General features: G+C 53.1%; 1 protein-coding gene across 1 annotated transcript in view; it reads left to right on the forward strand.

The window, feature by feature from the left end:
- The window catches only part of CXCR3 (C-X-C motif chemokine receptor 3), a 25,340-nt gene extending 8,493 nt beyond the window's left edge, over nt 1-16,847 (forward strand). Inside the window, 3 exon segments of the mRNA XM_059384847.1 lie at nt 14,149-14,231; nt 15,267-15,540; nt 15,543-16,847. Of these exon segments, the coding sequence (XP_059240830.1) occupies nt 14,220-14,231; nt 15,267-15,540; nt 15,543-16,360 (1,104 nt within the window). The 5' untranslated portion in view covers nt 14,149-14,219 and the 3' untranslated portion in view covers nt 16,361-16,847.
- The last annotated feature ends 741 nt before the right edge of the window (nt 16,848-17,588 follow it).

Below are 17,588 nucleotides of genomic sequence, written 5' to 3' on the forward strand. Positions count from 1 at the left end.
ATCACAGGGTCCTGGGATCGAGCCCCACATCAGGCTCTCTGCTCAGCGGGGAGCCTGCCTCCTCCTCTCTCTCTCTGCCTGCCTCTCTGCCTACTTGTGATCTCTCTCTCTCTGTCAAATAAATAAATAAAATCTTAAAAAAAAATAAATTAACACCTCCTCTTTCTTCCTCGCAAGTCCTGGCAGTTCTCTGCTGGCTCCCTATTTCCATGCCCTAGCCTTGGCCCTGTAGTCTCCAACCAGGGCCTGAGGCTTTTGACCATCCCTGGCTCCCGCCATGCTTTCTGCTTTCTCTCCGCACCTCCTCCTTGCCCAGCATCCCCGCCCCCATCCCACCCCACAACCCCCCTCCCCCCAGGCAGCTAGTGTTCCTGGCACTTTTCACATCCAGTATTATCTCCCCCAAGAAGGTCAAGAGGGTTAATAATTGATGTCAACATTGTGAACTTTATTACCACTCTTCAATATAATATTCATTAACAGCTGTGTTTGAAACGCGCATCTCCTCAGCACTCCCGCCTAGTGGTTTTCCGCTCTTACTACGCATTACAATTACCTGGAGAGCTCTTGAAAGCCGCCCAAAGCCCAGACACCCTCCCCAGCCCAATTAAATGAGAAGCACAGCGCAGTCATAACTCTCCATCAGGCATAATTACCTCTCCACATCTTTGTAAGCAGTGGGTCCCAGTCCTTGACCCACAAAAAGAATTAGCAGGAGAGCTCCATCGGTATCCAGCCCTATTCCTCCCATGCTGAGAAGGGTCTGACGATCTGTAGTATCCTTTCCAAATTTCAAGTTGTTTCTTCCTGTACCCTACTTCTGTCTCCACGCCCATTCTTTCCAAAAGCACATTTTTCACAAGTGATCCTGGCTCAAAATATACTCTATAGTGATAGCCGGGGAGTTGTGGAAAACTGAATGGTTCCCAAAGAGCCATCCAGTCCTAAACCCTAGAAACTATGTACATTATCTGACATCCTTTCTTGGAAATGGGGTCTTCATGACGTAATTAAGTTCAAAATTTTGAGACGTGGGGCGCCTGGGTGGCTCAGTCGGTGAAGCTGCTGCCTTGGGCTCAGGTCATGATCCCAGGGTCCTGGGATTGAGTCCCATGTTGTGGGGCTTTCTGCTCACAGGGAGCCTTCCTTTCCCTCTCCTTCTGCCGCTTTCCACCGCTCATGCTTTCTCTCATCCACGCTCTCTCCCTCTCTCTCTCAAATAAATAAAATCTTTTAAAAAAATCTTAAAAAAACAATTTGAGATGAGGAGTCTCTCCTAGATTATCTGGGTGGACATCAAATTCCATCAACAAGTGCCATTATAAGAGAGAGACAGAGGGAGAGCAGACCCACAGAAGAGGGTACTGTCTGAAGATGTAGAGGCAGAGATTGCAGTGACAGGGTCACAAGCCAAGGTTTGATGGCCAACAGCCACCAGAAGCTGGAAGAAGCAAAGAATGGATTCTCCCCTAGGGCCTCTGAGGGAGTGTGGCCCTGCCAACACCTTGACTTTGGACTTCTGGCCTTCAGAATGCAGGGGGACAAAACTTTGTTTTTTTTTAAGGCCCCCCCCCCCCAGTGTGTGGACATTCCTTATGGTGGCCCTAGGAAGCTGATACAGTGACCGAATAAGATCAGTAACTCTTCATTTTTTTTTTTAAGACTGATTAGTCAGAGAGAGAAGGAGAGCACAAGCAGGGGGAGGGGCAGTGGGAGAAGCAGGCTCCCTGCTGAGCAAAGAGCCACAGATGCGGGACTTGATCCCAGGACCACCCCCACCATCACAACCTGAGCCAAAGGCAGGCACTTAGCACTTAGCCAACTTAGCCACCCAGGCACCCCAGCTCTTGTTTTTATAGCTTCACCAAAAGTTTCCTATGCTAACGGGCACTGTTTCTCAAACACAGGCCCTGGATGAGTGCTCCCCGGAATGTACCTTGTGCTAGGTCACATGCTAGCCAAGCAGCAGGGAGCAGAACTCACAGCATTGCAGGATGCGTGTGTGCAAGACCTTTATGTGTGAGCTATAGCCACACACAGATTCATCGTGCCTCTACCCTTTCAGAACCTACTATGCACTTGCTTATAAACTCTTTCAATAAATATTTATGAGCACCCACTATATATATCAGAAATTACTCAAGCCTCAAGCCACGAAAGATAGAGTGATTTTACAAGCAAAAATAGGGGCACCTGGGTAGCTCAGTCGGTTAAACGTCTGACTTTTGGTTCCTGCTCAGGTCATGATCTCATGGTTCCTGAGATGGAACCCAGTGTCGAGCTCCGTATTCAGCCAGAGTCCACTTGGATATTCTCTCCCACTGCCCCTTCCACTGGTCATGTTCTCACTCTCTCTCTCTCTCTCAAATAAATAAATCTCTAAAAATAAATAAATACGTAAATAGTGAAAATAAAAATAATAAAAACAAAAAGGAAAAATCATGTCTCTTGTGAAAAGTACATTCTAACAAAACAGTCAGTAAGCAAATAAGCGAATAAATACCAGGTAGTGACTAACGCTAAGAAGAGCATAAAATGAGCTGAAAGGGTAGAGAGGGATGGGGGGTCGCTCCTTTAGATTGGGTAAAGCCTTTCACTAGGTGATTCCCTACGTTAGTTGCATGTTAATCTTCTCAAGAACCATTTCTTCTTCCCCATGTGTGGTAGATATTATCTCGATTTTGCCGAGGAGGAAACTGAGACTCAGGGAAGTGCAGTGACCTGCCCAGATCATCCAGCTGTTCAGTGGCTAATATGGGATTGAAATCCAGGCCTGACCAACACCAATAACTGCCCTAAAAGTCCATTTACCAGTAGTGTGCTATATCGTGTCTGTACTCAGCTGGACTCACAGCGAGAGCCTCTAGAACCTGGGGTAGGCTGGTCCACAACAGTGGAATGAATGGTTCTGAGGGTGAGAAGGCTGGGGGTTGGATTGGCAAAGGCTACTTCTCTTCAGACACTTGCCCTGCAGAATTCCTTCAGTCTGGGGTGCCTGGGTGGCTCAGTCAGTTAAGTGTCTGCCTTCAGCTCAGGTCATGATCCCAGGGTCCTGGGATCAAGTCCCATCAGGCTCCCCGCTTGGCGGGAAGCCTGCTTCTCCCTCTCCCACTCCCTCTGCTTGTGTTCCCTCTCTCGTCCTCTCTCTCTCTGTCAAATAAATAAATAAAATCTTCTAAAAATGAATTTCTTCAGTCTGTTTCTGTGTTGGGAAGGTAGGCATGGGGTACTGAAACTTCCCACTGCTCCCCCTGTGGCATCTCACCTTTCCTTTCTGTCCTGCTCCATCAGCTGGGGCCCTCAGGGCAGGGCCATGAGATCTCAGATAAAGAGAGTTTTGAGTGTTTATGGCTCACTGGCTCTGGCTGCACTTCTGGGTCCTAGATGGCAGGTAGGATGTGGGCAGAGACGAGCCAAGCATTGGATACCTGGGGTGTGTTTGCAACAGCATATGGCCCAGTTTGCCTGGGACACAGGATACCCAAAGCAGAGTGAAGACTGGGGCTGGAGCAGGAGGCCGGGGCCAGATCACAGAACAGCTTTCGCTCTCTGGGTTGGTGTTTGCCAAAGCTTGTACTGCAGACAACTCACTGTTTGGGATAGTAATAGCAGTGACAGGAAGAGGCTTTATGTGAGGAAATAAAGGTTCCTCACCAGGAAGGTGGAGTTCAAAGAGACTAAAACAGATATCCTTTAAAAAAAAAAAAAAAAAAAAAGATGTACTTATTTATTTATCTGAGGCGGGGGAGCAGTGGGGGTGCAGGGGCAGAGTGAGAGGGAGAGAGAGAATCTCAAGCAGACTCCACGCTGAGTGTGGAGCCTGACGCAGGGTTCAATCCCAGGACCCACAAGATCACGACCTGAGCCAAAATCAAGTCAGACACTTAACCCACTGCACCACCCAGGTGCCCCTAAACAGACCTCTTTTATGCCGGACTCCCCAGACTTGACACGAAGGCAGAGGGAGAACAGAGAGGCCACCGTGGAGGCCATCCTCGTGGCAAAGGTGGGCAGAGACCTACTGGAGGCAGATTGGGCTGGCGCTGGCAAGTCAGTGCTGTGGACTCCGGCTCTGGATCATCTTCTGTCCCCTCCCTGCCACCCCCACCACCCCCACCTCAGCCAGCAGTCTCCCTCCAACCTGTTTCCCTGCACCTACCTGCTCCTAAACTCTCTTCCAAATAGCTTCCGAACCCCACCACCTCCCTCCTCCCCCTCCTTCTTCTCCTCCTCCTCCTCTTCTTCCTCCTCCTGTGTCCCATCAATCTGGGGCCTCTTCCTATGCAAGTGCTTCTCCAGCTGTATTAGAAGCTACAGTAACTTTTAGATACTCTAAGTGTGAAAGACCTCTATTCATTAGCAAATATGCTACAAATGCATCTGCATTCTGCAGAGAGTTCATCCTAAGCCATCCTCCAGAACAATCTAGAATTTTTTAAAAAATATCATTTGCCTGCCTGGGTTTTTTTGTTTGTTTTTTGTTTTTTTTTAAGACCCAGACAGGCTCAGCTTTGAGTTTACCGCACCAGTTGGTTTCCATGGTAACCACCGATGGTTCCAGACTCCTGTGCTTCATTTTTCTGTGCTGGTACACAGCTGTGGCTTGCTCCCTTGTTCCAAGAAGGGGCCCTGCCTTGGTTTCTCCTGAACCTTGCCCCAGTCCCTGCCCAGGCTTAGGCACTCTGGAACTCTGGCTGGGAATACGCTTCCTGAGCAACACACCCCTCCTGTGTCAGGCCCAGGTAGGGGGTGAGCTTCAGGCTCCTCTGCTCCTCTTAAATTCACATCATGGACTCTTCAAACCTGAGACAGTAGAAGAGGGTGGTGGAAAGTGTGGACTTTGAAGCCAGACTGCTTGGTTCGAAATCCAGGCTGTGTCACTTATTGGTCGTTGAACCATGGGTCAGTTACTTAACTTAGTTGCATCTGTTTCCTCATCTTTAAAATGGGAATATAAATAGAACCTACGTGAAAGACTTGTTATGAGGATATGTATGCATGATGGTGCTTTAAACAGTGCCTTGCGGGCTTCCCGGGTGGCTCAGAAAGTTAAGCATCTGCCTTCAGGTTGGGTCATGATTCCCGGGTCCTGGGATCAAGTCCCAAGGCAGGCTGCCTGTTGAGTGAGGAGTCTGCTTCCCCCTTTCCATCTGCTTCTCCCCCTGCTCATGCTCGCTCTCTCTCGCTCTGTCTCAAATAAATAAAAATTTTAAAAATAAAACTACACCTGGTATGCTCTGTTACCTAAGTGGAACTGATTAATATTGTTGGTGCCTGTCTGTGTCATCATCAACAGGCATTTTGGCTAAGGCAACAATTAATGTGGTATCGTGTGAGCGGGGAAACTATGGGTACCACAGAGAATATTTGGTGTCCCCTCAATCTCCTTTAAAGGTTTGATCCCCAGAAGCCAGGCCCAGAGCGTGCTACCCCCCACAGCTTGGAGAACGCCCCCCCCCCAAGGCAGGCTCCTTGTCTCGAAGGGACCTCTCACCCCATTACCCATGAAGACTTGGGTGTGGAGTTCAAAACTGGTACCCAGGCCCCACAGTCAAAGGCAGCAGCACTTTGACCAATTCTGCAACTCAGGGCCCAGGCTCAGGCCTCCCCATCTAGGGCGTGGGGTACCTCCATGCAAATGAAGCTGCCCCCATGGGTGTGGGCTGCGGGGAGCTAACAAGTCACACCTAGCACTCACTGCACGCCAGGCTGGGATCTGAGCGTCTGTACCTGGACAGCCCCCTTTCATCTGCAGAGGAGCCCAGAGAAGTGAAATGACCCACCCAGGCTCACACGGCCAGCAAATGGCAGAGCTAGGAATCCAGCCCAGTCTGTCCCATGGTCTCTGTGATCACTTGCTCTGCCACACTGCCTCACACGGGGCCAGGTCAGCTCAGACCAGCAAGCATCGATGCTTGCCCTGCGTGTGCTACTCGATGCCCTGAGCGGAGAGCTAAGGGGCTCCACACTAAGACTAAGCAGGGCCCTGACCAGCCGCAGCCCTGCCTAGGACCTGTGGGAAAAGCGCCCCTCCCAGGCCAATGCCACACCCTGTTGGGATTTTAGGAGATCTGTTTGGGTAGTTGAGGAATTTTCCAGAAGGCCCAGGAGTCCAGGCAGGTAAAGTCCTCACGGGATGGGGCCCATCATCACCAAGGGGCCTCATGCAGGCTCCCAGGAGGGCAGCTTCAGGCACAACTGGGTGCCCTCCACGGTAAGGAACCAGGGAGAGACACCAGTCAGCTGTGTTTGCTCAGCGGGATACCTCTGGGCTGGGCGTACCGGGGTTTCCAGGTGCATCTCTTCTGAGCTCAGCAGCAGCGAAGAGCCCCAGCCCAGACTCCAGGGGGAGCAGAGTCTGCCTTCTGGGCAGCGCCCCGCCACTCCCTCAACTTGGCGGGCCTCTTTCTGCTTGGGAGAAAGAACTCGAGGCTCTCATCTTAGGGACACCCTGTGAAGGAGGCATATCTTAACCCCTTCTCTTCAGCCACTTGAGCCCAGGATGGGGTCACCCTGAAAGCTCCAGGCACAGCCACTGTTCTTTGAGGGACGCTGAGTGGCTTGGAGAGGGAGCTCAAGGACCTTAAAGCTTCCCACCTGGAGAGCAGGCTGCACTTTCCTTCCTGGTTCAAGAGGCTACAGGGAGAGGAAACACGAGAGACTACAGAGCGGAGCTGCAGGGAAACAGGATTTCAGAGGGGAGGGGGTGGGGAAGGGGATAACAGGGTGATGGGTATTGAGGAGGGCATGTGGGTGATGAGCACTGGGGATTACATGTAACTAATGAATCACTGAACACTACGTTAAAAACTAATGATGTGGGGCGCCTGGGTGGCTCAGTGGGTTAAGCCTCGGCCTTTGGCTCAGGTCATGATCTCAGGGTCCTGGGATCAAGTCCCGCATCGGACTCTCTGCTCAGCAGGGAGCCTGCTTCCTCCTCTCTCTCTGCCTGCCTCTCTGCCTACTTTGTGATCTCTGTCAAATAAATAAATAAATAATCTTAAAAAAAAAACTAATGATGTATTTATTATACAGTGGCTAACAGAACATAATTTTTAAAATGCAAATAAATAAATAAAATCCAACAGAAAAAAAGAAAGAGAGTGCAGGGAAACTGGGAAGGAGTCAGGCCTGAGAGGTCACATGTAGCCCGATAGAGGGAAAAGGCAAGAAGCAGCCCAGGATTCTGGAAATAGCGCCTGCCAGGGAGAAGCAGTGGGGACACAACTGTGGGAGCAGACGGCGCTTTGGGGGAGGAGGCCGCCAGCCACAGCCAGGGAGCCTTTATTCCCCTCACTGTCTTCACGTGAGGTTTCCCAGCTTCTTGTGGGAATAGCATCAGATGCCGACCCCACCCAGTTCAAGGAAGATTCCTTCAGTAACTTTTATTTCAGTAGAATATCACTGAGGGGGAAGTTGCCAGGAGAGCACAGAGAGCTCCCTGACACCCACGTCAGCAACCATTGGCGTCTTACCTGGTTTGCCTATGCTCTGTGAACCTTCTCTCGCTCTGCGCATATGCTTTCCAAGTTATATGTAAGTAGGTTGCAGATGTGATGGCCCTTTACCCCTAAATATCTAAGTGTGTATTTTCTAGAACAGAGACTTTTTTTACATCGCTGAAATCAGCAAAAGAGCACAGATATAGGGTTATTCTCTCATCTCCAGGCCATATTCAAGTTTCACCGACTGTCCCAGATATATAGCTTAATTTTATTTTCCTTTTGGATGGCTTCTTAATCACTCAGCTAATATGTGAATACAGTCTCTGTGGAAAACCTTACAGATAGAGCCAAAGTAGTCTTCTTGGCCCACCACCCTCGATCCCAGTCCCTCAGACCTTAAAAGGTATTATAGTGTCTGTAATGGGTAAGAGCATGAGGTCTTGGGCGCATGGGTGGCTCAGCTGGTTAAGCATCTGCCTTCAGCTCGGGTCATGATGTCAGGGTCCTGGGATCGAGTCCCATGTCAGGCTCCCAGCTCAGCAGACAGTCTGCTTCTCTCTCTGCCTCTGACCCTACCCACCCCTCGCCACTTGTGCTCTCTCATGCTCTCTCAAATCAACAAATAAAATCTTTTTTTTAAAAAGATTTTATTTATTTATTTGACAGACAGAGATCACAAGTAGGCAGAGAGGCAGGCAGAGAGGCCGATGCGGGGCTCGATCCCAGGACACTGGGATCATGACCTGAGCCGAAGGCAGAGGCTTTAACCCACTAAGCCACCTAGGCGCCCCAACAAATAAAATCTTAAAAAAAAAAAACAAGAGCATGAAGTTTCTGCCACTTGTTGGCTGTGCAGCTTTGAGTGAGTTCCTTAAACTCTGTGTTTCTGTCGTCTGTAAAACAGGGGTGATAAGAGTAATAATGTCCAAGTCACTATGTGGTTATAGCAATCAAATTAATTTGTCCCAATAAAGCTCTTAGAGTAGTGCCTGGCACATAGTTACGTAATCAGTGCATTTCAGCTGTTCTTATCTCCTGTTTGACCTTACTCCGTGGGGCAACCCAAGGGAACCCAACAACCAAACGGTGGGCCTGCCAATAACTTTGTTTCCAAGGGGTAGCCCAGCTCACCAGCATGGAGGACATCCCCCAAGCGTTCATGATGGGAGCAACTGGGACTCAGTTCAGGCTTCCACAGTCAGACTTGTGTGCATTACAACATAACAGCATTGCCACCTGTATGCCTCTAGAGAGTGTGGGCTGGCCTCCCAGCTGAGGTGGGTACCCCGGGTACGGGCCAGGATGAAAACAGAGGCACCCAGAGCCCACACATAAGGGAAGTTTCCAAGCCAGGCCTTCCAGGGCTGACCTGCAATAGAATGGCGATTTCCGGGAGCAACACAGATTCTCCTGGGGATGTCGCAAAAGGCGTCTGACCCGTGGCTGGTCTTTGCTGGGTCCTCCAGACCTCTCGTCATGGAGATTCTGACGTTTCTTCTCCCTGGTAGGTGGGAAGGAACAGGGCGAGAAGAATGGGGCTGTGATGAGCTTTGGCAAAGCTCACTCTAGGACACAAGATGCCTGGTTGGGACCGTATGGTGAGGAAGGCGTGGCTCTTAGAAGAACAAGTCCTTAGGCAGCAGTGTGCTTTGGGGGGGTGGGGCGCAGGCAGGGGTCTCCAGCCTCAGCAGTCAGAACAGCCCATTAGAAAGCAGCGTGAATAGGAATCTTGTCACAAGGCCTACTGGCCAACTAGCCTGGGACAAGTCACTTGACCTCTCTGAGTCACCACCTCCATCCCTCAGAGGAGGTCATGTGGGGTTGCCTGGGTGGCTCAGTTGATAGAGAGTCCGACTCTTGGTTTTGGCTCAGGCCATGATCTCAGGGTCATAAGGTCGAGACCTGTGTCGGGCTTTTAAGATTCTCTCTCCCTCTCCCTCTGTCCCTCTCCCCCAGTTCTAAAAAATAAAAATAAGAGATCATGTGTATGAAAGTACGGGTTTGCTGAATGGGAGCTATTTCCACGTCTCAGTTTCCAGGCATAGCTGGGGACGGGATGATGAGAAGGTCATTGTGCTTGGGTCTTGAGCTGTTGTCCAGCCCCCTCTACCTTCCTGCTCACACACATGCCTGCCTTTCTGGCCAGACTGACCACCCCTGGGCTGACAGTCTCTTCTTGACTTTCTTGCCTTGGCACCTGTTGTTCTCACCACCTGAATCGTCTTGACAAATGGCAGCAACACCCTCCGGCCTTAGTAACAAAAATGATGAGGGCCCCTGCAGCTTGGGAAATCACCCTCATGGGCCTGGACTGCATACACCCTGGCCCCACGGCCCCAGCATGCAGAATGTTCTTGCGTCCGAAGAGGGCTCAGAGCTGCAGGAAACAGAGACGAGGGTGGTCCCCAGTTCCGGGGCCTCCTTGTGGCTTAAACTGTACTTCTCTGAGGAGAAGGGCCAGCAGAAGGAATCCCCAAGTCCCAGCCCCGAATGGGGCAAACTCACAGCCCTTCCTGTGGCTAGCTAAGACCCTTCTTAACCATCTGTAAGAAGAGTCCAGCCACAGCTGAGGCCACCACCTGAGTCCCACAAGAAGCTCAGGCCCCAGCAGCCTGGCACTTTTGGAGCAGGGCCCCAAGGGGCATGGCAAGGCTCCACGAGGGAGGTCTCGAGAGGCAGCAGACACTGAGGGGAAGGAGAAGGAAATGGCCCCCTTCCCTGATCGGCCCAACAGAGAACTGTAGAGTCCCTCCTTCCTGTGAGAGCCTGGGCCCAGGGCTCAGACCTCTGAGCCTCCCATCTCCCCAAACCACAGCCCAGAGGTGTGAAAAAAAAGAGAAAAAAAAACAGGGGGATGGGTGGCAGAGAAGAGACAGGTGCACATTTCACACCTTGACCACAGGTGGGGCCCGGAGCAGCTTCGCTCTGACTAACTTCCTCTTCAAGCTTCCCCCCTGGCTGCTCGGGAGGGCAGAGGCAGGAGAGGCACATCTAGCAGAACTCTGGGTGCGAGCCCCTGGTGTGGTGGCTTCTCTCCCTCCTGCCGCGTGAGGGCTGGGCCCGCCCCAGACTTACCCTGTGGGCAGCTTGGGACAGGAGAGGACCAAAGCCAAGGGCCGCCATGGAAAGTAACCAGAATGAGGAGGAGCCCGCCGCTCACCAGGCAACTCCTGGGCTGCGCACCTGTGGGTGTCACCGGCAGTCTCCACAGCAGCCCCAACTCTCACGCGCATCCTGGGCTTACCCCTACCTTTCAGACAAGGAACCTGAGGCAAAGAAGTGAAATGCTAGAGGATTAGGCAAGGGCCCACCTTTCTGGAGGCCACCCCAGCTCATGGCCCACAGGGCAGCACACCCTACCCCGGGGGTTCCCCTTGACCTGAAAGGCTCCTTGTCACTCCCATGTGTAGCCAACCTCCCTTGCTCAATGTTCTCTGCTGTGCTCCTACCATGTGCTGGGCCCTGGCAGGGGCCTCGCAGTCTCCGCAAGCTCAGTTCATCTCCTTAACAACCCTGCCAAAGGGACAGGTGTGAAATGGGTATGGCACTTGTCTGAGGTCACCCTCAGGCATGGTATTATTCAAGGACATCCTCAAGTAAGGGATGGGGGGAGCCTGAACCAGACCCAGTCAAGTTCAGAGTTCTTCCCACCCCATCACAGCCACGCCAGAGGCTATAGCCCAACTCAGAAAAGCTCTCTGCAACTTTTCAAACCTCATGTCCGACCTTCTCTCATTTCTCCACGCCGGCAGCCTGGGAAGGTGGGGTGCATGATCCCCATGTGACCAATGGGGACCGGGGCACAGGAGGGGGACCAGGGATGCCTAGACTTTGACACTGTACACGGACCAGTGACTTCCCAACCTCTATTTGGAGGCCCAAAGGGAGTTATTTACCCACTTCAGCCAACACAAGCTGTTTCCAAATCTATTGGCTATTTTCCTGCATAATTTCATACAGAAAAGATCCTTTTAACACCAAAAAGGGGGATGAATGACATCATTGCAGAATATAAGACCCTTCTTTAAGTCGAACAGAGATTTTTGTTACTCTCACCTCAAAGCCCAGTTGGTGGGAGCTCCTCATGGGCCGGCAGCCGGAAACAGGGCTCCCAGCTCCAACCCTCTTCATCACCCCGCAGGCAGTCAACCGCCAAGTCTGACCCATCCTAACTTCGAGGCCCCTGGTATCACCGGTCCTGCCCACCTGTGCTCCTCCTCCCGACGTCCCCCAGGGTCCTCAGCTCCCTCTGGCCCGGACCTTGTGGGCAACAAGCTGTTTAGAGCCAGGACACTCACATCTTCTGTCCACAGAAGGTGGAGAGGGGCTTGCTGCCTTGCAAGCATGTGTCTCATCAAGAAGTTTGAGGCAGGGGCGCCTGGGTGCCTCAGTGGGTTAAAGCCTCTGCCTTCAGCTCAGGTCATGATCCCAGGGTCCTGGGATCGAGCCCCACACCGGGCTCTCTGCTCAGCGGGGAGCCTGCTTCCTCCTCTCTCTCTGCCTGCCTTTCTGCCTACTTGTGATCTGTCTTTCTGTCAAATAAATAAAATCTTTAAAAAAAAAAAAAAAAAAAGAAGTTTGAGACAAATTCCAGGCCTGAGCCTAGAGGCTCTGGCTAAGCCCTCTGCCTGAAAACTAGACCCCAGTGGACCTGCTTTGCCTCAATGTCTCGGTCTCTGTGCATCTCCTTTTTGTCTCGGTGGGAGATAGGGAAAGAGGAAACTGCTTAGCAGACACAAGGTAGGGGCAGTCTTTCCCTACGGATAAGGAGAACAGGGCAATAGGGAGGGGAGAAGGGGGCAGAGGGCCAAGGGCCAGGAGGAGGGGAGAAACCAGTGTAGCATGCAACCATGAAAGGCCTGATCGGCTCCACAAATGTTTACAGCTTTTCCTCCAAATCGGGAGCACCTCGTGTACCCTTCCCTAACCCTATCCTCTGCCCTCTAACCCTAGAAGCGACTACTCTCACGAATTTGTAGTGTCTCCAGTCCCTGTCTTATTTTATTTTTCGTTAAGATTTTTTTTTAAAGGGGGCGCCTGGGTGGCTCAGTGGGTTAAGCCGCTGCCTTCGGCTCAGGTCATGATCTCAGCGTCCTGGGATCGAGTCCCGCATCGGGCTCTCTGCTCAGCAGGGAACCTGCTTCCTCCTCTCTCTCTGCCTTCCTCTCTGCCTACTTGTGATCTCTCTCTGTCGAATAAATAAATAAAATCTAAAAAAAAAAAAGATTTTTTTTTAAGGAATTTCTCCACCCAACGTGGGGCTCAGACTCACGACCCCGAGATCAAGAGTCCCATGTCCCACCGACTGAGCCAGCCAGGCGTCCCTCCAGCCCTTCTTTCAAACTTCTGGGACAAATCGCTGCATCCCAAACAACAGGGTATAGTTTTTTGCGTGTGGTTTCTCGAATTTACATAAGTGGTGTCTGACTCCACGTGATGTGTTCTATAACTGGCCTTTTCCACCATGTGGTGATTAGATTTTTCTAGCTGCAGCCATGTTAAAACATACCATTTCAGGTTGTTTTAAAAAAAGATTTTGTTTATTTATTTGAGAGAGGGAGAGAAAATAAAGCAGGAGTGGGGGATGAGGAGAAGCAGACTCCCTGCAGACCAGGGAGTCCAATGTGGAACTCAATCCCAGGATCCTGGGATCATTACCTGACCCAAAGGCTGATGCTTAATCAGCTGAGCCACCCAAGCGTCCCAGCAGGCCTTCTGTTTTTAAGTGCATAGATATATCCTAGCTTATCCACTTAAAATGACTGAAAGCAGTGCGAGAGATAGCCATGGTTTCATTCCCAGCACCAAGCCTTATTTGCTGTGTCTGCTGAAGGACTTTCCCCCCTGCTCTGGATTGGCCTTGGGGATAACACCCCTGCCTCACAGGGGAGTTGTGTGGTTTGAATGAGGCCGTGTTGGAGAGAGCGCCTATAACACTGTCTAGCACATACCAAGTTCATTATTAGTAGTTCCCTTTCTTCGTCCCATTGATTAGCAGGGAGGAGCAATAGTGGAAGACTAGATTCAGTGTGATGGATTGCTTTAAAATATTTTCATTTTTAGGGGCGCCTGGGTGGTTCAGTCGTTAAGCGTCCGCCTTTGGTTTGGGTCGTGATCTTGTGGCCCTGGGTTCGAGGCCCGCATCGGGCTCCCTGCTCAGCGGGAAACCTGATTCTTCCTCTGCCTCTGCCCCTGCCCCACTCCTTGTGCGCGCACTCGCTTGCTCTCTCTCCAATAAAAAAATAAAACCTTTAAAAAAACATAAATATTTTCATTTTTCAAGGAGGCTCATCTCTTTTACAGACTGAAGACCTTTAGCCACGCAGTCTATAGTCACGTACAATCCGCTCCAGCCCAGGGCCCACAAATGCAAGTTCGGAGCATCAAGCATTGACTATCACAAGGCAGGAGCAGCAGTTTGTGCCCCTGGCAGTGGGGGCTGCCCCCCACTTTCCAGACATGGTGCTTCTCTCTCATGGTGCGATCCCTCCCCTTGGATGCCCTGCCCTTTCCCAGGCCCCAGTCTCTCTGGTCCCAGACTCCAGGCCAGCACCTGCAGAGCAGCTTCCCCTGGCCAGGCAGAGAATGTCTGGAGTAGGAACTCCCGTGGCCCAGGGTCTGAAGAGGCCTGGTACGGACAACCCCATGGAAGAGGTTGCTGCTGAGAATCATGCGAAACCCTCACTTCCTCTGTGTAACACAGGTCCCGACCACAAGCACCAAGGCTGAGGGGCAGGCAGCACGCAGGCCGGCAGCCGGAGTACCAGCCCAGCAATGGTCCCTGAGGTAAGTGCCGCTGCCCAGAAGGCCAGGAGGGACACAGCTACGCCACTCCGAGCAGAGAGCCCAGGATACTGGGGGAGAGTCAGGGCTGGGTAACCCCCACCTCCCCCTCCTGAAGCTGGGGCCACCTGAGGGTTGGGTGAGTACAGAGAGCATGCAGAGGTTGTGGTAAATGGAGCCCTGGGCCAGGGAACTGGGAACCCACCTTGGCCCCTGGCTTGTGTAGGACCACAGGGGAGTCCCCTGTCTTGTCTGGCTTCGGCACCTCATCTGCGAAATGCAGCAGGTAGAGGCTCACCCCAGACGGCCGCCAAGGCTGCCTTCAGCTCTTGACTTGGAGCTTACTCTTCCATGCGGGACTCAACTGGCACTGAGAAGGCTCGAGGCTCTGGGGTGGTTTGCAGGGTGATGGGGTAAGGAATAGTTCTACTAGAGTTTGATTGGGGGAACCCCCAGTGGGTGGCGGGTGGCCTCCATGTTTGGGAAAGGAAGATCAGGAGCCAAAAGCATGTGATGAGGGGGTGCTTCAATGATTTGTGGAGAGGCCCCACGGGGGGCAGGAAGTTGGGGTCCTTAGGCAAAGACTGAGGAGGGAACTTGACTAAGAGAGGGGACTGTGGGGAGGTGCCTGGGGAGGAAGGTGGTAGAACTAGGCGTGGCTGGGGCAACAGAAGGTGAGTCGTGAAGGAAGAGCCAGGAGAGTGGCGAGGGGGCAAGGAGGGTTCTTGGCATGGGAGGACGGCTCTCCCTTGGGCCCACGATACCCAGGCTGATGGGGTGGTCCAGAAGGGTGAGAGAGAAGCAACCTTTGGGATAAAGTTACCCCTGCCTACCAGGGGTGGGCATGGTGGCAGCAGTGGTGGCCACGCCTGGGCAGATGGAGTTCTGAGTTCCATTGGCGAGGCCTTGAAGAAAGGCAGGAGCAGTGGCAGGGCATGCCCCTGGCCTGGGGCCTGCCTGATGGAGGAGCCCCTCAGAGAAATGCTCCCATAGTGACTGCAAGGCCTCACCGGATCCGCTCCCTGCCTTCGTCCGCAGATGAGCGAGCGCCAAGTGTTTCAAGCCTCGGAGCTTGCCTTCCTCCTGGAAAACTGCAGCTCTTCCTATGACTATGGAGAAAACGAGAGTGACTCATGCTGTGCCTCCCCGCCATGCCCGCAGGACTTCAGCCTGAACTTCGACCGCGCCTTCCAGCCGGCCCTGTACGGTCTCCTGTTCCTGCTGGGGCTGCTGGGCAACGGCGCCGTGGCAGCTGTGCTGCTGGGCCAGCGGGCGGCCCGCAGTAGCACTGACACCTTCCTGCTCCCCCGGGCGGTGCCGACATTCTGCTGGTGCTGACCCTGCCCCTCTGGGCGGTTGACGCCGCCATGCAGTGGGTGTTTGGGTCCGGCCTATGCAAGGTGGCCGGGGCCCTCTTCAACATCAACTTCTATGCCGGGGCCCTCCTGCTGGCATGCATCAGCTTTGACCGCTACCTGAGCATCGTGCACGCCACCCAGCTCTACCGCCGGGGTCCCCCGGCCCGTGTGACCCTCACCTGTGGGGTCGTGTGGGGGCTCTGTCTGTTCTTCGCCATCCCCGACTTCATCTTCCTGTCAGCCCAACGAGACGAGCGCCTCAATGCCACCCACTGTCAGTACGACTTCCCACGGGTGGGCCGCACAGCCCTGCGCGTCCTGCAGCTGGTAGCTGGCTTCCTGCTGCCCCTGCTGGTCATGGCCTACTGCTATGCGCGCATCCTGGCCGTGCTGCTGGTTTCCAGGGGCCAGCGGCGGCTGCGAGCCATGAGGCTGGTCGTCGTGGTTGTGGTGGCCTTCGCCCTCTGCTGGACCCCCTACCACCTGGTGGTGCTGGTGGACACCCTCATGGACCTGGGCGCCTTGGGCCGCAACTGTGGCCGGGAGAGCCACGTGGATGTGGCCAAGTCGGTCACTGCAGGCCTGGGCTACATGCACTGCTGCCTCAACCCACTGCTCTACGCCTTCGTGGGCATCAAGTTCCGTGAGCATATGTGGAGGCTGCTGGCACGCTTGGGCTGCCGCAGCCAGAGAGCACACCAGCGGCAGCCGTCGTCCTCCCGCCGCGAGTCATCATGGTCCGAGACCACAGAGGCCTCCTACTCGGGCTTGTGAGGCCAGGTCGGGGCTCTCCTTTCAGCACATGGCCCCTGTGCCCCTGTGCTCCAGGCTCCTTCCTCCCTCTCCTGGTAGCCTCCTGCCCCACGTGCACTCTGGGGATGCTCTGGCAGCAGCCCCAGCACCCCCAGGGTGTCCCGGGGAGGTACCCTTGCCCCGGCCCTGCCCTTGGCTGTGGGGTCTATGCCAATTGCTGCTCCTTAGTTGCAGCGCCCCACTTGGAAGGTGGCTGTCTCAAGGCCTTGTTCCCTTGGCTGCCCAGAGCCCCACTGTCCCTCTTATCCAGTAACTAGACCTTGGCCTTCCCCAGGTTTGGGGAGCACATAGCAGAAAGCATGGTAGAGAATGCCCCCATGGGGCCCTGGCCCAGGCCTCCAACCCAGCATCTGTAGCTATGGTCCCCCAGACCTGTGTATTTGCTCCTGGTTTATTTTTTTATGTCTACAATTCTGCTTACAATGCTTCAATAAACAAGATAAGCAGGCCCAGGGTGTGTTTGTCACACATCATTATCCCCAGCCCAGCCCAGGCTTCAGGGATGCGTTTCCCGCTCTCCTTGCTGGACCCCGGATCTATGCCAACCAGTGCTGCTTGCATGAACATCCATGTTGAGCCTCCTCTGGGACCCCTGGCGCTCCTGCCCCTCACAGGGAAGCACCCAGGTGCATGGGTGTGTGCCAACAGTTGCCTGGACCAGCCAGTTGCTCTGTGGACATAATTTGGGGAAGGGCCTTCAGACACGAAGACCTAGTCCCTGCACTCCAGAAGTTTAGGCTAGCAGGGACGATGTGGTGAGAAATGACAATACCAAACTGTCTATGCCACAAGGCAAATGAGTGGCTTGTGGACTGTGACCCTGGCATTCAGAGCCCTGTGGCTGGATCCATTTAGGAAGGCTTCCTGAAGACAGAAATGAGCAGACTTTAATGAACAAGTGGTATTGCCAAGGGCAAAAAGATGGGAGACAGTATTTCTGGGCAGAAGGGAAAGCACTGGCAAAGCATGGGAAGGCTGAAAACTGCAAAGCCTACCAGACCCAGAAGTGCTCCCAGCTGGCTAGAGTTAGGGGTTCAGATAGGGAAGGGTTGAAAACAGTGAGACTCAAAGTTGGTTTAGGATCAAGTGATGGTATCAGAAAGTCCTGCTAGAAGGCGGTAGCCAGCTGTTCAATTGAGAGGGTATGCAGGCTCCTTCGAGGATGGGAGCCAAACACTGAGACCGAGAC

This window comes from Mustela nigripes, chromosome X (genome assembly GCF_022355385.1).
Source record: "Mustela nigripes isolate SB6536 chromosome X, MUSNIG.SB6536, whole genome shotgun sequence".
NCBI classification, from domain to species: Eukaryota; Metazoa; Chordata; class Mammalia; order Carnivora; family Mustelidae; genus Mustela; species Mustela nigripes.